General features: G+C 44.2%; 1 protein-coding gene across 2 annotated transcripts in view; it reads left to right on the top strand.

The window, feature by feature from the left end:
* Positions 1 to 18,577, top strand: part of ALDH16A1 (aldehyde dehydrogenase 16 family member A1) — a 55,540-nt gene that overhangs the window by 8,504 nt on the left and 28,459 nt on the right. For both annotated transcript variants that reach the window (XM_072976683.2, XM_072976682.2), the window contains exons 4-14: positions 1,414 to 1,516; positions 3,422 to 3,548; positions 4,839 to 5,017; positions 6,136 to 6,213; positions 7,480 to 7,664; positions 9,427 to 9,579; positions 11,954 to 12,151; positions 13,057 to 13,155; positions 14,972 to 15,108; positions 16,929 to 17,034; positions 17,615 to 17,784. In XM_072976683.2, the coding sequence (XP_072832784.2) occupies positions 1,414 to 1,516; positions 3,422 to 3,548; positions 4,839 to 5,017; positions 6,136 to 6,213; positions 7,480 to 7,664; positions 9,427 to 9,579; positions 11,954 to 12,151; positions 13,057 to 13,155; positions 14,972 to 15,108; positions 16,929 to 17,034; positions 17,615 to 17,784 (1,535 nt within the window). The remainder of the gene's footprint in view (positions 1 to 1,413; positions 1,517 to 3,421; positions 3,549 to 4,838; positions 5,018 to 6,135; positions 6,214 to 7,479; positions 7,665 to 9,426; positions 9,580 to 11,953; positions 12,152 to 13,056; positions 13,156 to 14,971; positions 15,109 to 16,928; positions 17,035 to 17,614; positions 17,785 to 18,577) is intronic.

Here is an 18,577-nt window from a genome sequence, read left to right as displayed (position 1 = left end):
AAGTCTTGGTAAGGTTTTTTTTTAAAATGGACTGCATGAAATTTCAGCCATTTCCTAAATGCAGTGTTGCTGTTACGTGCTGTCACAAGAACATTGCATTTAGCAGATGGATGACATTTCATGCAATTCATTTTTAAAAAAAATCTTACCAAGATTTCAAAATTTATTCATAGATAGGGTAGAGAGAATTTAGGATTAAAATAACTGGAACGGGGGAAAAGCTAAATGCAATAGGTACAACTATTCTCAAACTAAAAGGATTTCTATATTTTTTTCTGTTAGATAGATGGTCAACAGGAGAATTCTGGGTGATGAAAGATGTGCCATCTTAATTTAGCACCGCAAACATGACTGAATGCCAAAGAACTAAAAAAACCTTCTGCTTTTGATGGGTGTCTGTTTCATCATCACCCACGTTTAAATTATTTTAAATTTCAAATTATTCTTGCCCTGTTTGTGAAGAAAGTTGGAAATTTTGGAAACCAAATGAAATTCTCAGCCTCATCACTCTTGATGTGTCATGTGTAGGCTGCTTAATGACTCAGACCAGCTGTTACTGAAAAAAAAAAGAGGCTGATACACAAAATAAATCTGATAAATATGCTCTGTAGTGATTCAAGCTACTAATTGGTCTGTGTAGAACTTAAGATTGGGAGGGGACTTGAGAGTGGCAAGTCCCATACCATGAAAGATTCCCATACCATGAATGTCAGTGTTATCTGGGAGCAGTTCCTCGATATTTCAGGGTATGAAATCTCTTTCCCTTGTCATCTAAGAACTTTCCAGCTGGTTATTCCAGAAATTTATTTATGCATTCATGGGTATTTATAAGTTGGTTAGATCAAAAGAATTGAAAGCTATGTTCAGTAATAGAGAAACTTTTAATGTACACAATACAGTGGTGCCTCACATAACAACGTTAATTTGTTCTGCAAAAATCGCTGCAGAACGAAAACGTCGCTATGCAATATTAAAAAGCCCAAAGAAACGCATTGAAACCCGTTCAATGCATTCCTATGGGCTTAAAAACCACCGTTCAGCGAAGATCCTCCATAGCGCAGCCATTTTCGCTGCCTGGTAAGCGAGGAATCCGTCCCTAAACACAGCGGGCGGCCATTTTGAAACCGCCGATCAGCTGGCCGAAAATGGAGGTTTTGTGATGATCGCTTCCCTGTGATCATCGCAAAGCGAAATTCCCCCATAGGGAACATCGCAAAGCGATCTCTTTTGGGTCGCAAAAAATGCGTCGCAAAGCGATTTTGTCATAAAACGAAGCGATTGCTATGCGAGGCAGCACTGTACTTTTTGTGTACAGTGGATTTTGAATTATGTTCATTTCAGTTTGGACTTCTCTCTAATCATTTACCATCTCCACCCAGTATATATCCTTCATTTTCCTCTTTATCTTTTCAGTCCTGGCTGGAATCTCATGGCCGGAGCTTTGGGCATTTTGTCGATGGCAAGTGGCTGAAGCCGGAGGGCAGGGAGACGTACGCCACCAAGAATCCCACCACAGGTAGAGAGATTGGGGATGAATTATGTGAATTTGCACATCACATAGATCTGTGATTTCACAGTGTAGACTCAGGCAGAATACAGAAAATCAATGTTCTTGCGTACCCTGGACTTACCTATTTTTAGGCAAGTTCATAGCCTTTGCGATTGTGAAAATAGCTTGAAAACATTTGAACAGCATATCATAGTCACCAAAATCAGGGCTGCATAGTTGGGAAGTTATATGTGTGTGGAGTCAGATAAGGCTGGCCCTAACATTAGACAAAGTGAGGCGGTCACCACAAGAGTAGCTTCAGCACAAAGCACTGGCAGAATGCTAGAGATAGGGCTCTGTTTGCTATGCTTTGTTAATTTCATGCTGTCTCATAATACAATGAAGAAGGATATCCTATGATCAGTCTGCAAGAAAGATTTCAGTCACCATTTAAACCATTAAATTCAGTTTGCAGTATTTGGGGGGGATGCTGGTTTTTTGTTGTTGTTGTTGTTGTTGTTTTGAGGGAGAAGCTCTTTTCTTTCTTTCCTCCCTTCATCCCACCCACTACTCTAGGCAGTTTACACATAAAAGCAGTAACCTAAAACATTAAGAAACACAAATAAAATAACCAAATAAAGCCCAAGTGATGACAGTCTATGGGAACATGTGTAAAAATAATTTGTTGGAGGATGCCCTTAGACGTTTCTTGGAACAATAGTCAAGCATCCTCTTAAAGGATGGGAGAGAAGAGGCCTGAGGAACTTCCACTGGGAACCAGTTCTATAAGGTGGGAGCCACAGCCGAGAAGGCATGTTTCCTGGTGACGTCTTTGCCTCTCTCGCCATAGCAACCCAGAGAAGCAAGGCCTGCAGGTGGCATGAGCGGATGTTCTGAGGGAGAGATGCTCTGACAGGTACTGAGGCCCCAAACAATTAAGGGCTGTATATACTAGTACAAGCACCTTGAATTTGGTGCTGATAACAACCGGCAGCCAGTGCAGACAAGCCAGCACTGATGAGATGTGATCAGACTTGCTAGCAACTGACACCTGTCTGGCCACTGCATTCTGGACCTCTAGCAGTTTCAGTGCCAGCTTCAAGGGCAACCCCATGTCTAGAGAGTACAGTGGTGCCTCGCTTAACGAGCGCACCGTTTAATGACGAATCCGCATAGCGATCTGTTTTTTCAGATCGCTAATGCAATCGCATTGCAATGTTTTCAATGGCAAAACATTGCATTGCGATGATCGGTAAACGTTTCGCTTACCGATCTCTGCATTGCGATGTTTTTTTAAACAGCTGATTGGCGGTTCCAAAATGGCCGCTGGACGCCAAAAATGGTCGCCGCAACAATTTTCGCGCCCTGCCCTCACTTACCGAGGGCACGAAAATGGCAGCGCTATGGAGGAACTTCACTGAACGGTGAGTTTGGGGCCCCATAGGAACACATTAAACGAAGTTTAATGCGTTCCTATGGGGTTTTTTGACCCGTTTAGCGATGTTTTTGCATAGCGACGATTAATCCGGAACGGATTAACGTCGCTATGTGGGGCACCACTGTATTACAGTAATTCATCTTAGGATCTCAGGCAGCATCACTGTCCTTGGTCAACCCTGATGTGTGTTTCCTCTGTGTTTTGGTTAATTCTTTCCTCTTTCCTGACTTACTGAAATATAATAGAATATAGATCGGCCTTGTGACATCCACATTGTCGTTTTGGCTCGCATTCCCTAAGCGTGGAGACAAATTCTGCTCATGTTTTCTCTCTCTTGAAAGAAGAAACCTCAGGTTATTAAGAATACTGGTGCAATTTTCATTTAGAAGCTTTTGTAGCATTTGCTCTTGATTGTTGTTGTGGTCATGGTTTCACAGGTCTTTCAATTTGTTCTGAAATGGCCCCTCTTTGCTTTCTCCCCCAAAACCCCTCAGGGGAGCTTCTGGCCACCACCCTTCAGGGCAGCAGAGAAGATGTTGACGTAGCGGTTGAAGTTGCCACCAAAGCCTTTGAAAGTTGGAGCCAGCTGCCTGGCCATGTCCGAGCCCGGCACCTATACAAGTACGTGGCAGTTGCAAGGGGTCAGTCCTCCGGGCAAACCCTTACCGTGAGGCAAAGGGAGGTAGCAGATGGTGGTGGTGGGAAACTGGTAGATTGTTGACATATCTAGCTTTACGCCTGCCCTGCTGTTCTCTGGTTTGGCGGCGGGTCCTTTCCTGTCAGCTAAATTGAAATGACTGGTCTAGGCCTCTTCAGGAACGTAGAGGAAGCAGGATACCAACTTGTCCTCTATCTCAGGCAGCAAAATGCTTTGAGGAGGTACCTGACCAATATCTGAAGAACAAACGTCCTTCAGGCCCGAGCCACACTGTCCCTAATCCTTGGATCAATTTAAAAGTCATACAGCTGAATTTTTATGGGAACAAGCTTAGGCAGAATCCACCCCTGTCTCTTTCAGGTTAACACCCATTCCTGACTGATACGTTTCAGCTGTCAGTGAGGCTGTACCAGGGCTGTATCGAGACATTTAATAACCTGAAGTTGCGCCTCTTTCCATTCCTGCTACAGAAACTGCCATTCCTGCTGATTCGTGAAATTATTTCCTGGTTCTTCGAGAATTATCATGGCACCTCTTTCATTGGGTTTATTCTTCTTCTTGACAGAATTTGGCTTGACAGAATTTCCTTCCTCCTAAGAGATCTGTAGAAACAGTAGTTCAAGGCTCAGGTGCCTGAGGGATCTCTGACAGAATTTTCAGCTGCCTTCTCAACCTGCATTTCCAAGAGTAGTTTGTGTGAAATTTGGGCATCCGGAGAAGCTGATCAATATTTATAACGCTGATGTATTCATCGGGGCTGTTTATTATTGAAGATATTACAGCTCACCTTGAAAATGGAATGGGCAGCCTCCAGATGCTATACACCTTCTTTCCTGGATCTTGGAGGAACATACCAACTCCCCCCAATATTTTTTATTACAAAATATTGTTTTATAAAACTGAAAAAAAATCTACTTGTGCTCTCAAAACATTTATTAAAACTGTTTTGAAGTGAAGAGGGACCCATGAGTGTGTGGGTCGCATAAAATATGACACAAATCATCTCCATGCCCTTTCGAAGGTATAAAGGAATATTTTAAGCCTTTTTAGTTAAAAAAACGTGAGGGTGTAGACAGCTCCCAGAGTGATAACATTTAGGTCTGTGGGGGCACATACAAACTGAGAAGCAGCATGTTGTCCTCTCCTACTTCAGACAAACACGGTGCTGAAATATGGAACCACACACTTGGTACTTTGATCTTTTCTCTGTGTAGCCATGTAGCCATCATGACATGGTACATCTCTTCCCTCAGTGTGGCCCGGACCATCCAGAAGCACCAACGGCTATTCACCCTTCTGGAGAGCTTAGACAGCGGGAAATTAATCCGGGAAGCTCGAGACACAGACCTGCCTTTGGTTATCCGACACTTCTACCATCATGCAGGCTGGGCCCAGCTGATGGAAGTAGAGATGAAGAACTGGAAGCCCCTTGGTGAGTTGGATTTTGGGCTGCAGCCCTAGTCTAGAGAGAACCTCTTCACCATCATTCTGAGCCACATTTTTTTTGCCAGTGTTGTGTGCTTTTATCCCCATAAGCGCTGAGTAAAATGTTACCACGGTGCTAGATGTGAGATGTTTATTGTCCTCATCGGAAGCAAACAACCTGGGATTCAAGTACATGGATGTGTCTCTTAAATTTGGGCTGCAAGGTATGATTGCAGTCTCCCCTGACATGTTCCTGTTATTTGAAAAACTAGTAACTCCAAGCCACCCCTTGTCTCCTGTTCCATAGTCAACTGGAAATTGGATCCATATATGTGCTCTCTTAAACCTTGGTTCTTCATGGCAGAAATGTGAAGACCTAGCAAAGAGCTCTAAAAATTACAGAAAAAAAAGAATTTTGTTTTTTTTAATGAGGTCATTCCCCCCACCCCAATGCCTTCACATCTCTACTTTGTAGGATATTAGCTCTCCAGAGTTGAGAGTTGATTCTTATTTCTCTTTGGGTTTTTGTCACTGTTGACTAAATTGGAACCATAAACTTACATTACTTTCAATAAAGTCTCCAGAAGTGACGATTTATTCAAATAATGCTTTTAGAAAGGAGGAACACCTTGTCCCCATACACTTTATTTAATGATATATTTCTGTATCATATTTCTAATCTGCTTTTTTTTTTTTGAAGAAAACATGGCCAGGGCAACTAAAATAATAAAATAAACATTGCATCCAAGATCCTCCAACTGTACCAAAGGTAAAGAAGGTGCAGCCTATAAAGCCCTTGAGTCGTGGTGGGTTTGTAGCTCATTTGACCCTGGTGGGTCCTACAGTCTGAAATCTTGTCTCTGGACTTCTGGTGCTACCTTATTTAAACAAATAAAGTTAAAGACATAACAGCAAACATCCTATCGCACTAGCCCTCCTTGTTTCTTTATATACTCAGGTGTCTTGGTTTGCCTTCTTTCTTTTTACTGCTTTAGGTCAGGTTCTCTCATCTTGTCTGGGAAATGCTGGGAGTTGTAGTTGAATGCATTTGTGAAGCATCAGGCTATAGAAGGCTACCTAGATTCTACCTTCACATGATGAAAAACCTGAGTCTTTTCCCAACAGGAGTTGTGGCTGCTCTTGTCCCTCAGAATTTTCCTTTGCTGACCCTGGCATGGAAGGTGTGTCCGGCGCTGGCCATGGGTACGTAAAAGCAAAGAAATCTCTCTGTTGATCCAAGCAGGTAGTGAAAAACTTTCTAGTATAGCGCTTAGGCTTTTGGTCTAAGACTGGTGAGACCCGGGTTCAGATCCCACTTGGCCCAAAAGTTCAGCAAGGGATCCTTGGACTGCCAGGACTAGCTGCACTGTTAGGCAGAAAGAATGGCAGGGTGTCATGAAAGGGCAATAAATTATTTTTCTTTTTGTTCTCTCTCTTACTGAAGTTTAGATATTAATCATGCCCCTATTGATTTTGGAATTAATTTGTTTTTATAATTAGTCTAAATCCAGTTTGAAAACAGGTCTCCATTTGTGCCTGAGATTTCTTTGCTTGTGGCGCAGTGGTTAAACCGCTGTACTGCAGCCAAAACTGTGCTCACGACCTGGGGTTCAATCCCAGGTAGCCGGCTCAAGGTTGACTCAGCCTTCTATCCTTCCGAGGTCGGTAAAATGAGTGCCCAGCTTGCTGGGGAGGCAATGTGTAGCCTGTATAATTAAAATTGTAAACTGCCCAGAGAGTGCTTGAAGTGCTATGGGGCGGTATATAAGCAGCACGCTTTGCTTTTTTTTAGCCGCCTAGAGTGGTCTTTTAGACCAGATGGGCGGGGTATAATTCAAATAAATAAATAAATATTTAGCTTTCACTGTTACTGCCTGCTTATAGACCTCTTCTCCCAAGGAATTCTTTAATCTCTTTCAGCAGCTGGCTCTTCCCTCCACACCCTGTGGGGATGAATTCCACATGTAAATCATGTGTTATGAGCAGAATAATGTTCTTTTGTTTATTCTGCCTTGCAGCGCCTTAGTTTCATTATATCCAGATGGAGGGTTTTTTTAGCCCCCTTCTCCATACAATTCACCTTTTTGTAAACGTTCTAGCAAGATCTTTCTCAAGTCATCTTTGCCCCCCAACCATCTAATGGCATTTTGTTACAGTTTCCTCTTTGGCTTCTATATTATTGAGTGATAGACGGGGAGCTATAAAAAGTTTGTGAAACTAGAAATTAGTCCCGCTGTACAAAGGAGCCTCCCCTCAAACTAGTGGCCGCCTTCTGTGCTAGGCAGTTATGCCCCCCCTTTTTTTCTGTCTTTGACTGAGGATGATGGTATTTTATTCCACCACACCTGGAGCGCTCTCTTTGGGAGATAGTTTCACCACATATGGGCGGGAAGAGTGTGGGAATGGATATGACTGGCATTTTTTTTCAACACGCATCCCACTCTGCCTGCCTTCCGCCTTGCCAAATAGGAAACACCGTGGTCGTAAAACCAGCCAGCTCTACCCGGCTTACAGCTCTGCTCCTGGCCGAGATCTGTGCCCAGGTGGGGCTACCTCCTGGGGTTCTCAATGTTGTCACGGGCGATGAAGGACTGGGAGAGGCCTTGGCTGCCCATCCAGACATTGACAAAGTGGCTTTTGCTGGTTGTGTTGAGGTAAGTGGTGTTCTTATTTCAAAGATGCTAGAGAGAGGCTTAAAGCGTAACTAGGTTGTTGTTGTTGTTTGGACCTCATAGGCCCTCAAACTGCTACATATGTATGGCTCTAGACCCCTTTCAGCACCTTGTATGGCAAAAAGATACTGTCCTAGGAGTGTCATCTTATTTTTCCTTATGGAGAGGTTGGGAATCTTTGGCTATCCAGGAATTTCAGGCCACAGCTCCTACAATCCCTTAGTATTGGTTGTTGTGATGCAGGTTTCTATACTAGCTGAAGCCTGAAACACCTGGAGGGCCAAAGCTTGCCGACCACCACTATTTGGCACATGTGGTTGTTCTGAGGCAGTGAAGGATTCCATATGATTACCTCAGTATCCATGGAGGTGTGGGAATAATGCAAGGAATTTGGTTGTGAGAGAGGTCAGAGAATGCCTGCTGTGGTCTGGCCTGAACATAAATCGGCTCTTTCAGCAAGAGCTTAGAATGCTACTTTTCAAAAGTAACTTCTCACATTTCTCATTTATTACCTTGACAAGCACCTCGTTACCGTTCCCTGGATTCTCGAAGCAAGTTCTTGCGTGGTTGTTTGTTTTGTTAAGTCTTACGTTATTGTTATTCCCTTCTCCTTGTTTATTTAAAACAGGCAAGGTGTGTGTTTTCTGTTCCATTTTTACGTGAAAATAAGAGTCTCGCCCCACTTGGAACAGTGTGAGACCTCGATTCCAACAACTGAACAGTCTAGGAAGAGTGTGAGGAGCCACACAAAACTTCCTGAAATGTTTAGAGCACCCCATTAACAGAACAAAAGTGTGCTCTAGACTTTTGTGGGGGAGATGGTCAACTGTGATGGATCCAGGTTCCAATTTTCTGGCCTCTTAGACACTCTGGAAGCCACAAATGAAAGTGGAAGGAGCTAGAAGTACACCTCAGAATGATATTTGGAGGTTTCAAATAATGCAAGAGAGAGAGCGGCCCTCTTGCCTAGTTTAAAGGTCAGTCTCCTCTTTTAGAGGCTGACAGAGAGTGTGGAAGGGAGGACTGGGGGCTGCCAAGGTAACCTTCGGGACCACTCTTTGCCTGTTCTTGCTCTGAGCATCCCAAAAGGTGTGGGCAGCTGCCTCCTGGACTGTGTATTTCTGAGAAAACAAAGGGTTATTCAGTCCTCTGTAAAGTTAAGCGTCCATTAATGCTTCCATTGCTGTTTTAAAATATGTTATTAGCCCTTGGTCTGCACCAAAGTGGCAAGAGATGAACAGCTAAAGAAGTTTTAATAGCGCTGGCCCCAAGCTCTGGTTTCAGCTGAGAATGGAGCTTCTTCTGTGGAAGGCAGTTTTTTTTCCCCCAGGTGAAGTAATCTGAACTGTGTTTAAGCCTCCATGGCTTTCCGTCTTTGCTTTCTTAGGGCCTAGTATTTGGAAACAAGGTGGCTGGAGAATTGGGACTTCAGCTTCTTTCAGCCGCTTTAACCGAAGGTTTGTTGGCATGCCATCATCTCTCTGTGTGGGACTGGAGTAGCCTCTGTAGCTGGCTGTTGTTGGTGAGGGTCTGGGGTGAACACATCAGAAAGGGTGCTCATTTTGAGGAAAGCTGGCAGAACCCAAGTTTGCCTTGTGGCCCAGCCAGAAGCAATGATTGTGGCTGAGAGGTTTTATGCCATTTTTGTAGGGGGTCTTATACATTTGGGAAAGCAGAATGAGAGAGGAACAGCTCTCTAAATGTGTCCCTTCCTGATGCCCACGGAACGATGTCATCACTACAGGTGGGCCGCAGCCTGCGCCGCGCCACCGCTGGGACCGGCAAGAAGCTTTCTCTCCAACTTGGAGGAAAGTCACCCTTCATTGTCTTTGACTCGGCAGACTTGGATAGTGCTGTGGATGGGTTGGCAGATGCCGTCTGGCTGAACCGGGGGCCGGTATGTTATTTTGAGGCATGGGTCTCGTGGAAGTCGCTGGGTTGAGGGTTTATTCTGACTACATCTCTACTGACAAGATACTCAGCACTGGCACTCCACAAGGCTGTGTCCTTAGTCCACTACTGTTCTCCATTTATTCATCAGATTGCACCAATAACCATCCCAGTAATAGGATTATCAAATTTGCAGATGATACTACACTAGTAGGACTTATCTCTGGGGATGATGAGTCTGCGTATCGGGACGAGGTATTACAGCTATCCCGCTGGTGCAAAAAAAATAATCTTTTATTTAACATCCAAAAAACCAAGGAATTCATAGTGGACTATAGGAAAAAAAGAGCAGACATTCAGCCACTGTATATAGATGGAGTTTGTGTGGAACAGGTGGTTGAATGTAAGTTTCTTGGGACTATCATAACAAATGACCTGACTTGGAGTGCAAACACCGCTGCGTTAATCAGGAAGGCACAACAACGGTTGTATTTTCTAAGGATTCTTAGAAAGCAACAATTGACTGAGAGTTTGTTAATCACCTTCTATCGGAGTTCAATTGAGAGTATATTATCCTACTGTCTCTGTGTATGGTTCACGAGCTGCACAGTGGCAGAGAAAAAGGCAATTCAAGGGGCGATCAAGACGGCCCAAAACATCATTGGCTGTTCACTCCCCTCTTTGGAAGAATTGTATAAGAACAGATGTAAGAGGAAGATATCTAACATACTGAAAGACTCCTCTCATCCGGGATATCAGCTCTTTAAACTATTACCATCAGGAAGGAGATTCAGGGTATTGAAAGCAAGGACAAGCAGATTCAAGAACAGTTTTTACCCAAGTGCAGTATTGAGTTTAAATGCGGGGCCATAAGTTTTTGGTGGACTTTTTAATTGCTGAGAGAAAACGGGGTATCTATATTTGGATGGTGAAAGTTGTGTATATTTTAACTTTTTTTTTGTAGTGTTGTCCAGTTTTACCTTGGGGAAGAGCACCTCATTTCGTTGCACCCACTTGTGAGCGCAATGACAAATAAATTTCTTATGTCTTATGTCTTATGTCTTATTCACCCAAAAGGGATATGTGGAGGGATACCTTCCCATTGCTTTCCTTTTTTCATGGTGAAGTTAGCAACTGGAAGCCTGTTAGTAAGATACAGCCCCTAAATTTTACCTAGCCCAGTCAGTTCCCAAACCACTTTTTTTCTGAATCACTTCTGGTTGCGTTGGAAGCCAAAAGTGCCGTTTTCAAGAGAGTCAGAAGGTGGGGACTGGAAAAACAGGTGGCCCTTTGTAGCTGTCTGTCCCAGGCATAGCAAAACGGCCATCTAGTTTTCTCAGTTCCAGAAAAGAAAGGAAACATATTAAAAACCTGTAAAGGCAGAGGGAGACTGCACATGATCAAGGCTATGTAAGTGTATAAAAATGTAGAAGCACTCGTACACATATATTCACTGTAATGAATGGGGCATATTTTTAAACCAAGCCAAATAATAGTTTTAGACAGCGCTTCCTAATTTATTTGATTTTTCTAAAGCATTTTACTCTACTATGTAGCTCTCACCAAAGGTTCACAGAGGAGGTCACAAAGATGAAAGGTGTGATATTCCTTGCCCTCAGGCTTGCATGATAGCAGAAGGAAAAAGGGATGGGAACAGACCAAGGATGCAGGCAAGCAAACAAGCAGGCAGGCAGTCACCAGCCAGGAGAGAAACAATTCTAGTAGCTTGGTGGAATTGCTGCCCTAGTTAACAGCTGTGGAAAGGCTGAAAACAAGTACAGTGGTGCCCTGCATAGCGATGATCATCCGTGCAGCAAAAATCACTGCAAAGTGATTTCATCGCTATGCAGGTTTAAAAAGCCCATAGGAATGCATTGAAACCCCTTCAATGCGTTCCTATGGGCTTCAAACTCACCTTTAAGCGAAAATCCTCCATACGGTGGCCATTTTCGCTGCCCGGTAAGCGAGGAATCCAGGCGAAAACACAGCGGGCGGCCATTTTTTTTACCCGGTGGCCATTTTGGAACCGCCGATCAGCTGTTGGGAAATCATCGCAGGGTACCGATCATCGCAAAGCGATTTTTCCCTACTTAAATCATCGCAATGCGATCGCAAAATGATTGCAAAAAAATCGTCGCTATGCGGATTTGTCGTTAAACGGGACGCCCGTTAAGCGAGGCACCACTGTAGTTTCTTAGCAGAAATGATAGAACAGCTTCTCTTCTCTTTTCCTCTGCTGTTCTACAGCCCCAATGAAATTGCTTCTGACAACTAGGTTACTTACTATCTTTAGGGTAGATTCCCACCACCCCAACAACTGAAGCACTACCTGCTCCTGGATTACAAGGCATTCATTAACACTTGTCCGTCTGTATGTTCAGATCCCCAATGCTGGGTCTCAGCTGCTCCTGCAGGAATCCATTGCCAAAGACTTCATTCAACGCCTGAAGTGCCGAATGGGACAGCTCCGCATAGGGGACTCTCTGGACAAAGCCGTGGACTTGGGTGCCTTGGCTAGCGAGAAGCAGCGAGATGCTATCGAGAGCCTGGTGGAAGATGCTCGGGTTGAAGGGGCTGAGGTAAAGAGAGGTGGTGCTGGCGCTCCTGACCTTTCTGTTGGCAGATTCTGGGAGTTGTAGCAGAAAAAAGGAACTGGATGAAGATGGGGATTCTAGTCTGATGAAGGGGCTCTTTGAGATTCTGTTTTTCCTTGCAGGACTTCAATCCCCTGGATGAAGATTGATGCCTATAGGGGCTGTATGGGGCTTCATGAGACCCAGTTTGGGGTTGGAATTTTGGGCAACAAGTAGAATCCTAGGTACTGGAGAAAGAGATGCTTGAGATTTTTTCTTTAATTATTTATTCATTTATTTATTAATACTAATCTAACTTTTAGGGAGGAGAAAGGTTTTAACTGCTCTAAAAAATATAGACCCAGGTGCCTTCTCTCCATATTGTGTTAACACAATCTTAAATTGGCATCTGATTTTCAAAGTGCCCCGTTAGCACCCCTTCCCTGCTGCCAGCTTATAAAATACATGTCCTTCCCTGTGTTCCTTCTTTCACTGTTGTTATATTATTACCATTAGCTGCCTTGCAGGGCTGGCCCTATCGTTAGGTAGAGTGGAGGAAGCTGCTTTGTGCAGAATCTGCAGGAGCAGCAAATTGTGCTGCTCCCCAACAAGGCTGGCCCTGAAGCTACTGCCACACTGTCCCTTCACTCACTGGGGGCACCACCTCCTCCTTTACTCTGTTGCTGTCGATTCACCCACCCCCACTGTTTCTCCCCCCCCCCCATGCTCTTATGCAAATAAGTTCCAAAGGCGAGGATGTCTGAGGAAGAAGAGGAGTCCATGTACAAGCTGGCAGGGGTGGCGCACACTTAGTAGCAACCATCTCACAGATGGAAGGGGCAGCTGTAGTAGTTCCTTTTTTTGAAAATAAATATTTGAAAATAAATAACTTCCTTTTCTCTTCTCTTCAGGTCTACCAGGCCTGGGCATCTCTTCCATCAAGTGGGCTGTTCTACCCTCCAACCTTAATCACTGGCGTGCACACTACTTCCCGTTGTGTGAAAGAAGAGGTAGGAGGATGCCAGGGCTGGTGTGGGCCACTGTTTAACTACTCAAGAGTAGGCAGATTGGCAATAAAGCAGTTCTGAGCATTGGCAGAGCACATTTTCCTTTGCACTGAGGAACTGCAGGCCCGTCTGCATTACGAAGGCTGTGAAGCAGGGGAATGGGAGACTTTGACAAATGGGAAAAAAAGCAGATAGAAATAATTAGAAACTCTTTTTTTAAAAAATGAATATTTGAGGTGTTAAACAGTATTGGAGAGACAGCTGTTATATATTTAAGAAGTGGATGATCACTCCTAGGGACTCCCAAGAGCTGCAATTCCAATTTTTTTGGTCATTTAAAAAAAGGGGGGGGACTAGGGGAGGACTGGTCTCTGCAAAAAGTGGGGGGGGCAGGAGAACAATGTCATCTAAAAGTTGGATGGCATGGTTTTCAAGATGAAATTAGTTCTTTTCTTTCTTTCTAGATATGCAGTGGGAGGACGGGGGGGGGCAATACGTGATTGTTGTCCATGTTCAGAGCTGAAAATTTTTACTTTAGAGTTACAAATCCCAGAATTTTTTTTTAAACTTTTCTAAGCTCGCTCCCTGTGTGTCAACCTGTGAGTTTTGTCTAGGAAATAAATGTGCTGCTAATGAGGAAAGGGCTCCCGCCTGTGGTAGAAAAAAGAACTGAGATATAAACATTTTAATAAGGGAGCGGTATTGGTTCTGAATAAAAGCTCAGTGAGGAGATCTTTTAGTTAACACAATAAACAGCAACACCGTTCCTATGAGCTTTTAAATGTTACTGATTTTCCCCCCTCTGGAGCAATAAACCAGGCAGGTTAAGCTTAAGCAAAAGCTGTTAGGTTTCTTTTAAAAAATATTTGACAGAAAAGCTTGTCCTGAACCACATCTCAAGGCCATGAGCACTTGGCCCAGAGAGGAAGCGTTTAGCTCACTCTCAAGAAAGAGCCATGAACAGGTTCAGGATTAGAACAGACTGAGAGGAGGAGACAGGAAGTGGTGGATCCTCAGCTCTATAAGAGAAGCACTAGGACTGAGAGCGATGACCAGTGCCATCTGGAATACAGTGGTGCCTCACTTGACGATGTTAATTCGTTCCAGCGAAATCACTGTAGAGTGAAAACGTCGTCAAACAAAACAAAAAAGCCCATTGAAAAGCACTGAAAACCCTTCAATGCATTCCAATGGGCTGAATACCTGCTTGTTTTGCGAAGATCCTCCATACAGCGGTGATTTTTGGTGCCTGTAAAGTGAGGAATCCGTCCCTAGAAAACAGCGCGGGGGGGCATTTTGAAAGCCGGCGGCCATTTTGAAGCCGCTGATCAACTGTTCAAAAAACATCATTTTGCGAAGAATCGGATCCTGAAACAGGGAACCGATCATCGCAAAGCGAAAAAACCCCATTTAAAACATTGTTTTGCAATCGCTTTTGCGATCGCAAAAACCTCATCGTAAAGCTATTTCCTCGTTAAGCGAGGCAATTGTTAAGTGGGGCACAACTGTAGTTGCACCCAACTCTTACTTCCAGAAGGCCTCTATGGGATATCCTTAGAGAGAGGTGCGAAACAGGTGATGTTCTGGAGGACTTTTCCAGCATTCTTCCATTTTAGAGTGGTGAGAGTGGGAGCAGAAGGACTAGAAACTTTGTCCATTCTTTAATGGAAAACCCTTTTTTGCACCCAGTTTTCGCACTAGATTCTACATTTGCAATATGGTTCTTGGGCAGTACTTGAACCCAGTAAATAGATTTCTTTGACTCTCTTGTGCATGCCTTTTTCATTATGCATAATGTGTTCAATGCATTCTGTTCCAGATCTTTGGACCTGTGCTGGTCTCGTTGACTTTCCGGACCGCAAAGGAAGCAATTGCTTTGGGAAATAACACCCCATCTGGGCTGGTGGCCAGTGTGTGGACAGAAACCCTTTCCTTGGCTCTCGAAGTTGCTCGCAGGTGGGTTCCCCCCTCCCCATTCCGGACTATACCTCTTTCCTACAGCATAAAGATCTGACCTACAGTGTCTTTCCTGCTGGGGTTCCCCGTTTCTGCCACTCCAGATCTCTCCTTCAGAAATTTAATCAAGGCATCCCCCTCCGATAGGCCAAGAGATTCAGGGTTCAGTGAAACTGAACAATTTCATTCCTAGGTAGTAGCCGCATAGACATTTGCAGGTCTCGCCCGGGAAACACACTCTCAGATCACAACTAAATATGCAGTACAGCAGGGATGGGAAAGTGAAATCTTCCTCATTTTCTGTTGGATACGCCAATCGTCCCAGCGACTGGGGGGGGGGGCTAAAGTTACCCACCTCTGCCGCTAAGCAAAGTGGCAGAACACACTGTATTGCTGCAGACTTACAGCTGAAGGGTGACAGTCTTTGAAAACTCCCCTGTTGTTTTTTAAATAACATCTTGTTGCAAGTTAAAACTGTGTAGTGTGGTGGTTAGAGAGATGGACTGAATCTCAGGAGATTTGGGCTCAAGTCTCCTCGGGTGTGAAACTCAGCAGCTGACCATGGTCCAATTGTAATCTTTTAGCCTGACACTACCTCACAGGGTTGTTGTGAGGACAGAGTGGAGAGGAAGAACGTCATAGACACTGCTTTGAGCTTGCTAGAGGAAATAAGGTGTGCAGGCAGCAAATAAATAATACATAATAAACAGAACAACAACAATCAATAGTAAATGGAAATAAACTAGCACGTTAGCTGTTGTGCTCCCTCTCAAAAGAAGTTATTTACGGGTGATAATTTCTGTGGGAGAGATTTATATAAATATGGCCATCTGGTGGGACTTTACAAACTTTCAAGTTTTATTTGGTTTAAGCTTTCACAGACTGCCACCCATCTCTATATGCATCAGAAGCAGGCTGTAGTTCATGAAACAACTAAGCCAGATAAAACACAGTAATCTTTAAGGTGCCACGGAACTCTTGGTTGGTGTTTCTGCAACAGACTTAACACAGGTACCTTCTGGAAATGACATAAATCTGCATTTATTCCCCTCACCCATATCCCCCCCCCGTCTCAAGTCATACAAGACACCTTACAATATCAGGAATCTCCACTCCATTTCTAGCTCTTTTTGCTGTAGAACCACAGTTGGAAATCAAAGAGATTGCACTGAACAGATGAAATATTTCCCCAGACATCCCAAGAATGTGAATCTGAGAGTCCTCCAAGATGCCCTAGACTAGAACCTCTACTAAATGTCCTCCAATGATTGAGCAGGGGGTTGGACTTCATGGCCTTGTAGGCCCCTTCCCACTTCACTTTTATATGATTCTATGAATGATCCTTTCCTCCATAATATTCCCAAAGCTCCATGCTGATGCTTGTTCCTATTGTGGTCAGTACATAGGATTATGTTATATTCTGCACCACACACAGGATTCTCAGCATCAAAACAGAGCCGGCCTCTCCATTAGGCGAAGTGAGTCTGCTGCCTCAGGGGGTTCATGCTGGGCCACAAAAGGGACAGTCTCCTAGCCATTTTCTTATGAGTAGCCTGGCTGTTCCTTTCTCTCAGAAGATGGAGCTCTGCTGCATAGCTTGGTCATCACCTCCTAAACTTGCTTGCTGCTTTCAGGTGTGGTGGAGGTCTGTATAGTTCGGCTTCAAGCGAAGACTCGGTTGGCCTGAATTGCCTTAGGCAATAATTGCATTTATTCCCCTCACCCATTCACAAAGAATGTTTTAAAAGTCTTTTCTGTTTCAGCAGCTCTACTGATGACATTTTGCACACTTACCTCCCCCGCCCTTTTTGTCTCCTCAGTTTGCAGGTTGGGACGGTGTGGATCAATGGCCACAACATGTTAGATGCGGCATCGGCTTTTGGGGGAGACAAGGAAAGCGGCTACGGTCGGGATGGTGGCAAAGAGGTTTGTGACAACCTGACTTGTGTAGGAGACTGAGGGAGAAGTCTTGGCCTTTTGAACTACATCTCCCAGCGTCCCGCAGCCAGTGGTCATAGTAGCAGTGGACTTCTATAAATTGCAGTCCAAAAAAACAGGTCTTTCTCATCTCATCCTCCTCGGCCCAGATGGACGAGGCATGGGCAGGTTCAGGATACAGTTAAGTGTGCCTCTTCAGCATCAAGTGCGAATCCTGATGATCCATTCACACATGTTACTGCATGGTTCACCACTTAATTGAAACCAGGGACTTACATTTTGTTTGCTTGGCCCTTAAATTTGTTAAGAATCAATGTGGTATGAAGTGGTCAGTGTGCATGATTAGTTCCTAGGAAATTCAGTCCCTAGTCTCTAGGGGATGGTGAAACTGATAAGGGCCAATCTCTGTCCTTTTAGATCTACCTCATCAGGCTGTTGTAAAGTTAAAGTGGGAGGAGGCAAGTTACGTCTGTCAACTTGCACTCATTGAAGGAACAGTTGGATTGATAGGTAATTAATAAATAAAAACAAATCTTGAACTTGTTTTTTGTTGTTGTTTCTGATCCAGGGCCTGTATGAATATGTGAGACCCAACTGGGAGATCCGCCCACGGCCCGGCATTGTGGACCTCAACTATAAAACCTTTGCTACCTCACAGGGGCCCGGCCTCCCTCTCATCTGTGCAGAAAATAAAACCTCACACTTGATTGGGTCTGAAGCGGAAAGAAAGATCTCAAGGTAAGAACAGGATTAAATATACTCGATGGCTCTCATGACCCTCCCCCAATAACAAAAGTAGTAGTAGACTTTATGTCAGGGGTTGGATACATTAATGGGACAAGGAACACATTTTCTTGTCCACAAATCAAAAATGCAGAAACGGTGAAACCAGGGGTTATCGTAAAATCTGCTTCTGGTTTTGAAAAACTTATAATTTGGGGCATTGAAATATGTTTGGGGCCCTGTGAAAGGATAAATTCCTGTTCGGGAAGGCTTCTGAAAGCATTAGTCCACCTGTGAGGGTTTTTAAACTGGGGGAAATGGGGGGTTGGGGAGCAGAGGAGAGCTGGGGACTACAAAATTATCCTGAGGAGGCTGCAACCAGCCCCTGGCCCACAGGTTTGCCTGATTTATACAGAGGAGGCTTTTACTTTTTAAGAAGAAGAATCTGCTTTGGTGAAGATACAAAACAGCAGGACAGAATACTATCTCACAGTTCGTTGTTTTAGATCCTGAACCACTTCCAAACAAGCTTGTTCTAATTTAATGGGGGGAGGTGCTAGAGATCTCATCACCATGATATCTCTCAGCCCCCTTGTTATTATGCATTATCAGGTTGCTTCTGTGAGATGTTCATGAGGTGATTTGCTATTGTCACCTTCTAGGGAGCTACCATGGTTAAATGGGAATTTGAATCTAGGTCTCCTCTGTCCTAGTGTAACACACTAACTGCTAGATCAGGTCCTCAACCTTTTTTCACCCTGCAGACCGGCTGGTGAAGGCGGGGCACCCCCTGCGCTCGTGCACATGT

Source organism: Pogona vitticeps, chromosome 6 (assembly GCF_051106095.1).
Source record: "Pogona vitticeps strain Pit_001003342236 chromosome 6, PviZW2.1, whole genome shotgun sequence".
Classification (NCBI taxonomy): Eukaryota; Metazoa; Chordata; class Lepidosauria; order Squamata; family Agamidae; genus Pogona; species Pogona vitticeps.
The sequence above is the reverse complement of the archived record's forward strand: the minus strand, read 5'-3'. Positions and strand labels throughout refer to the sequence as shown.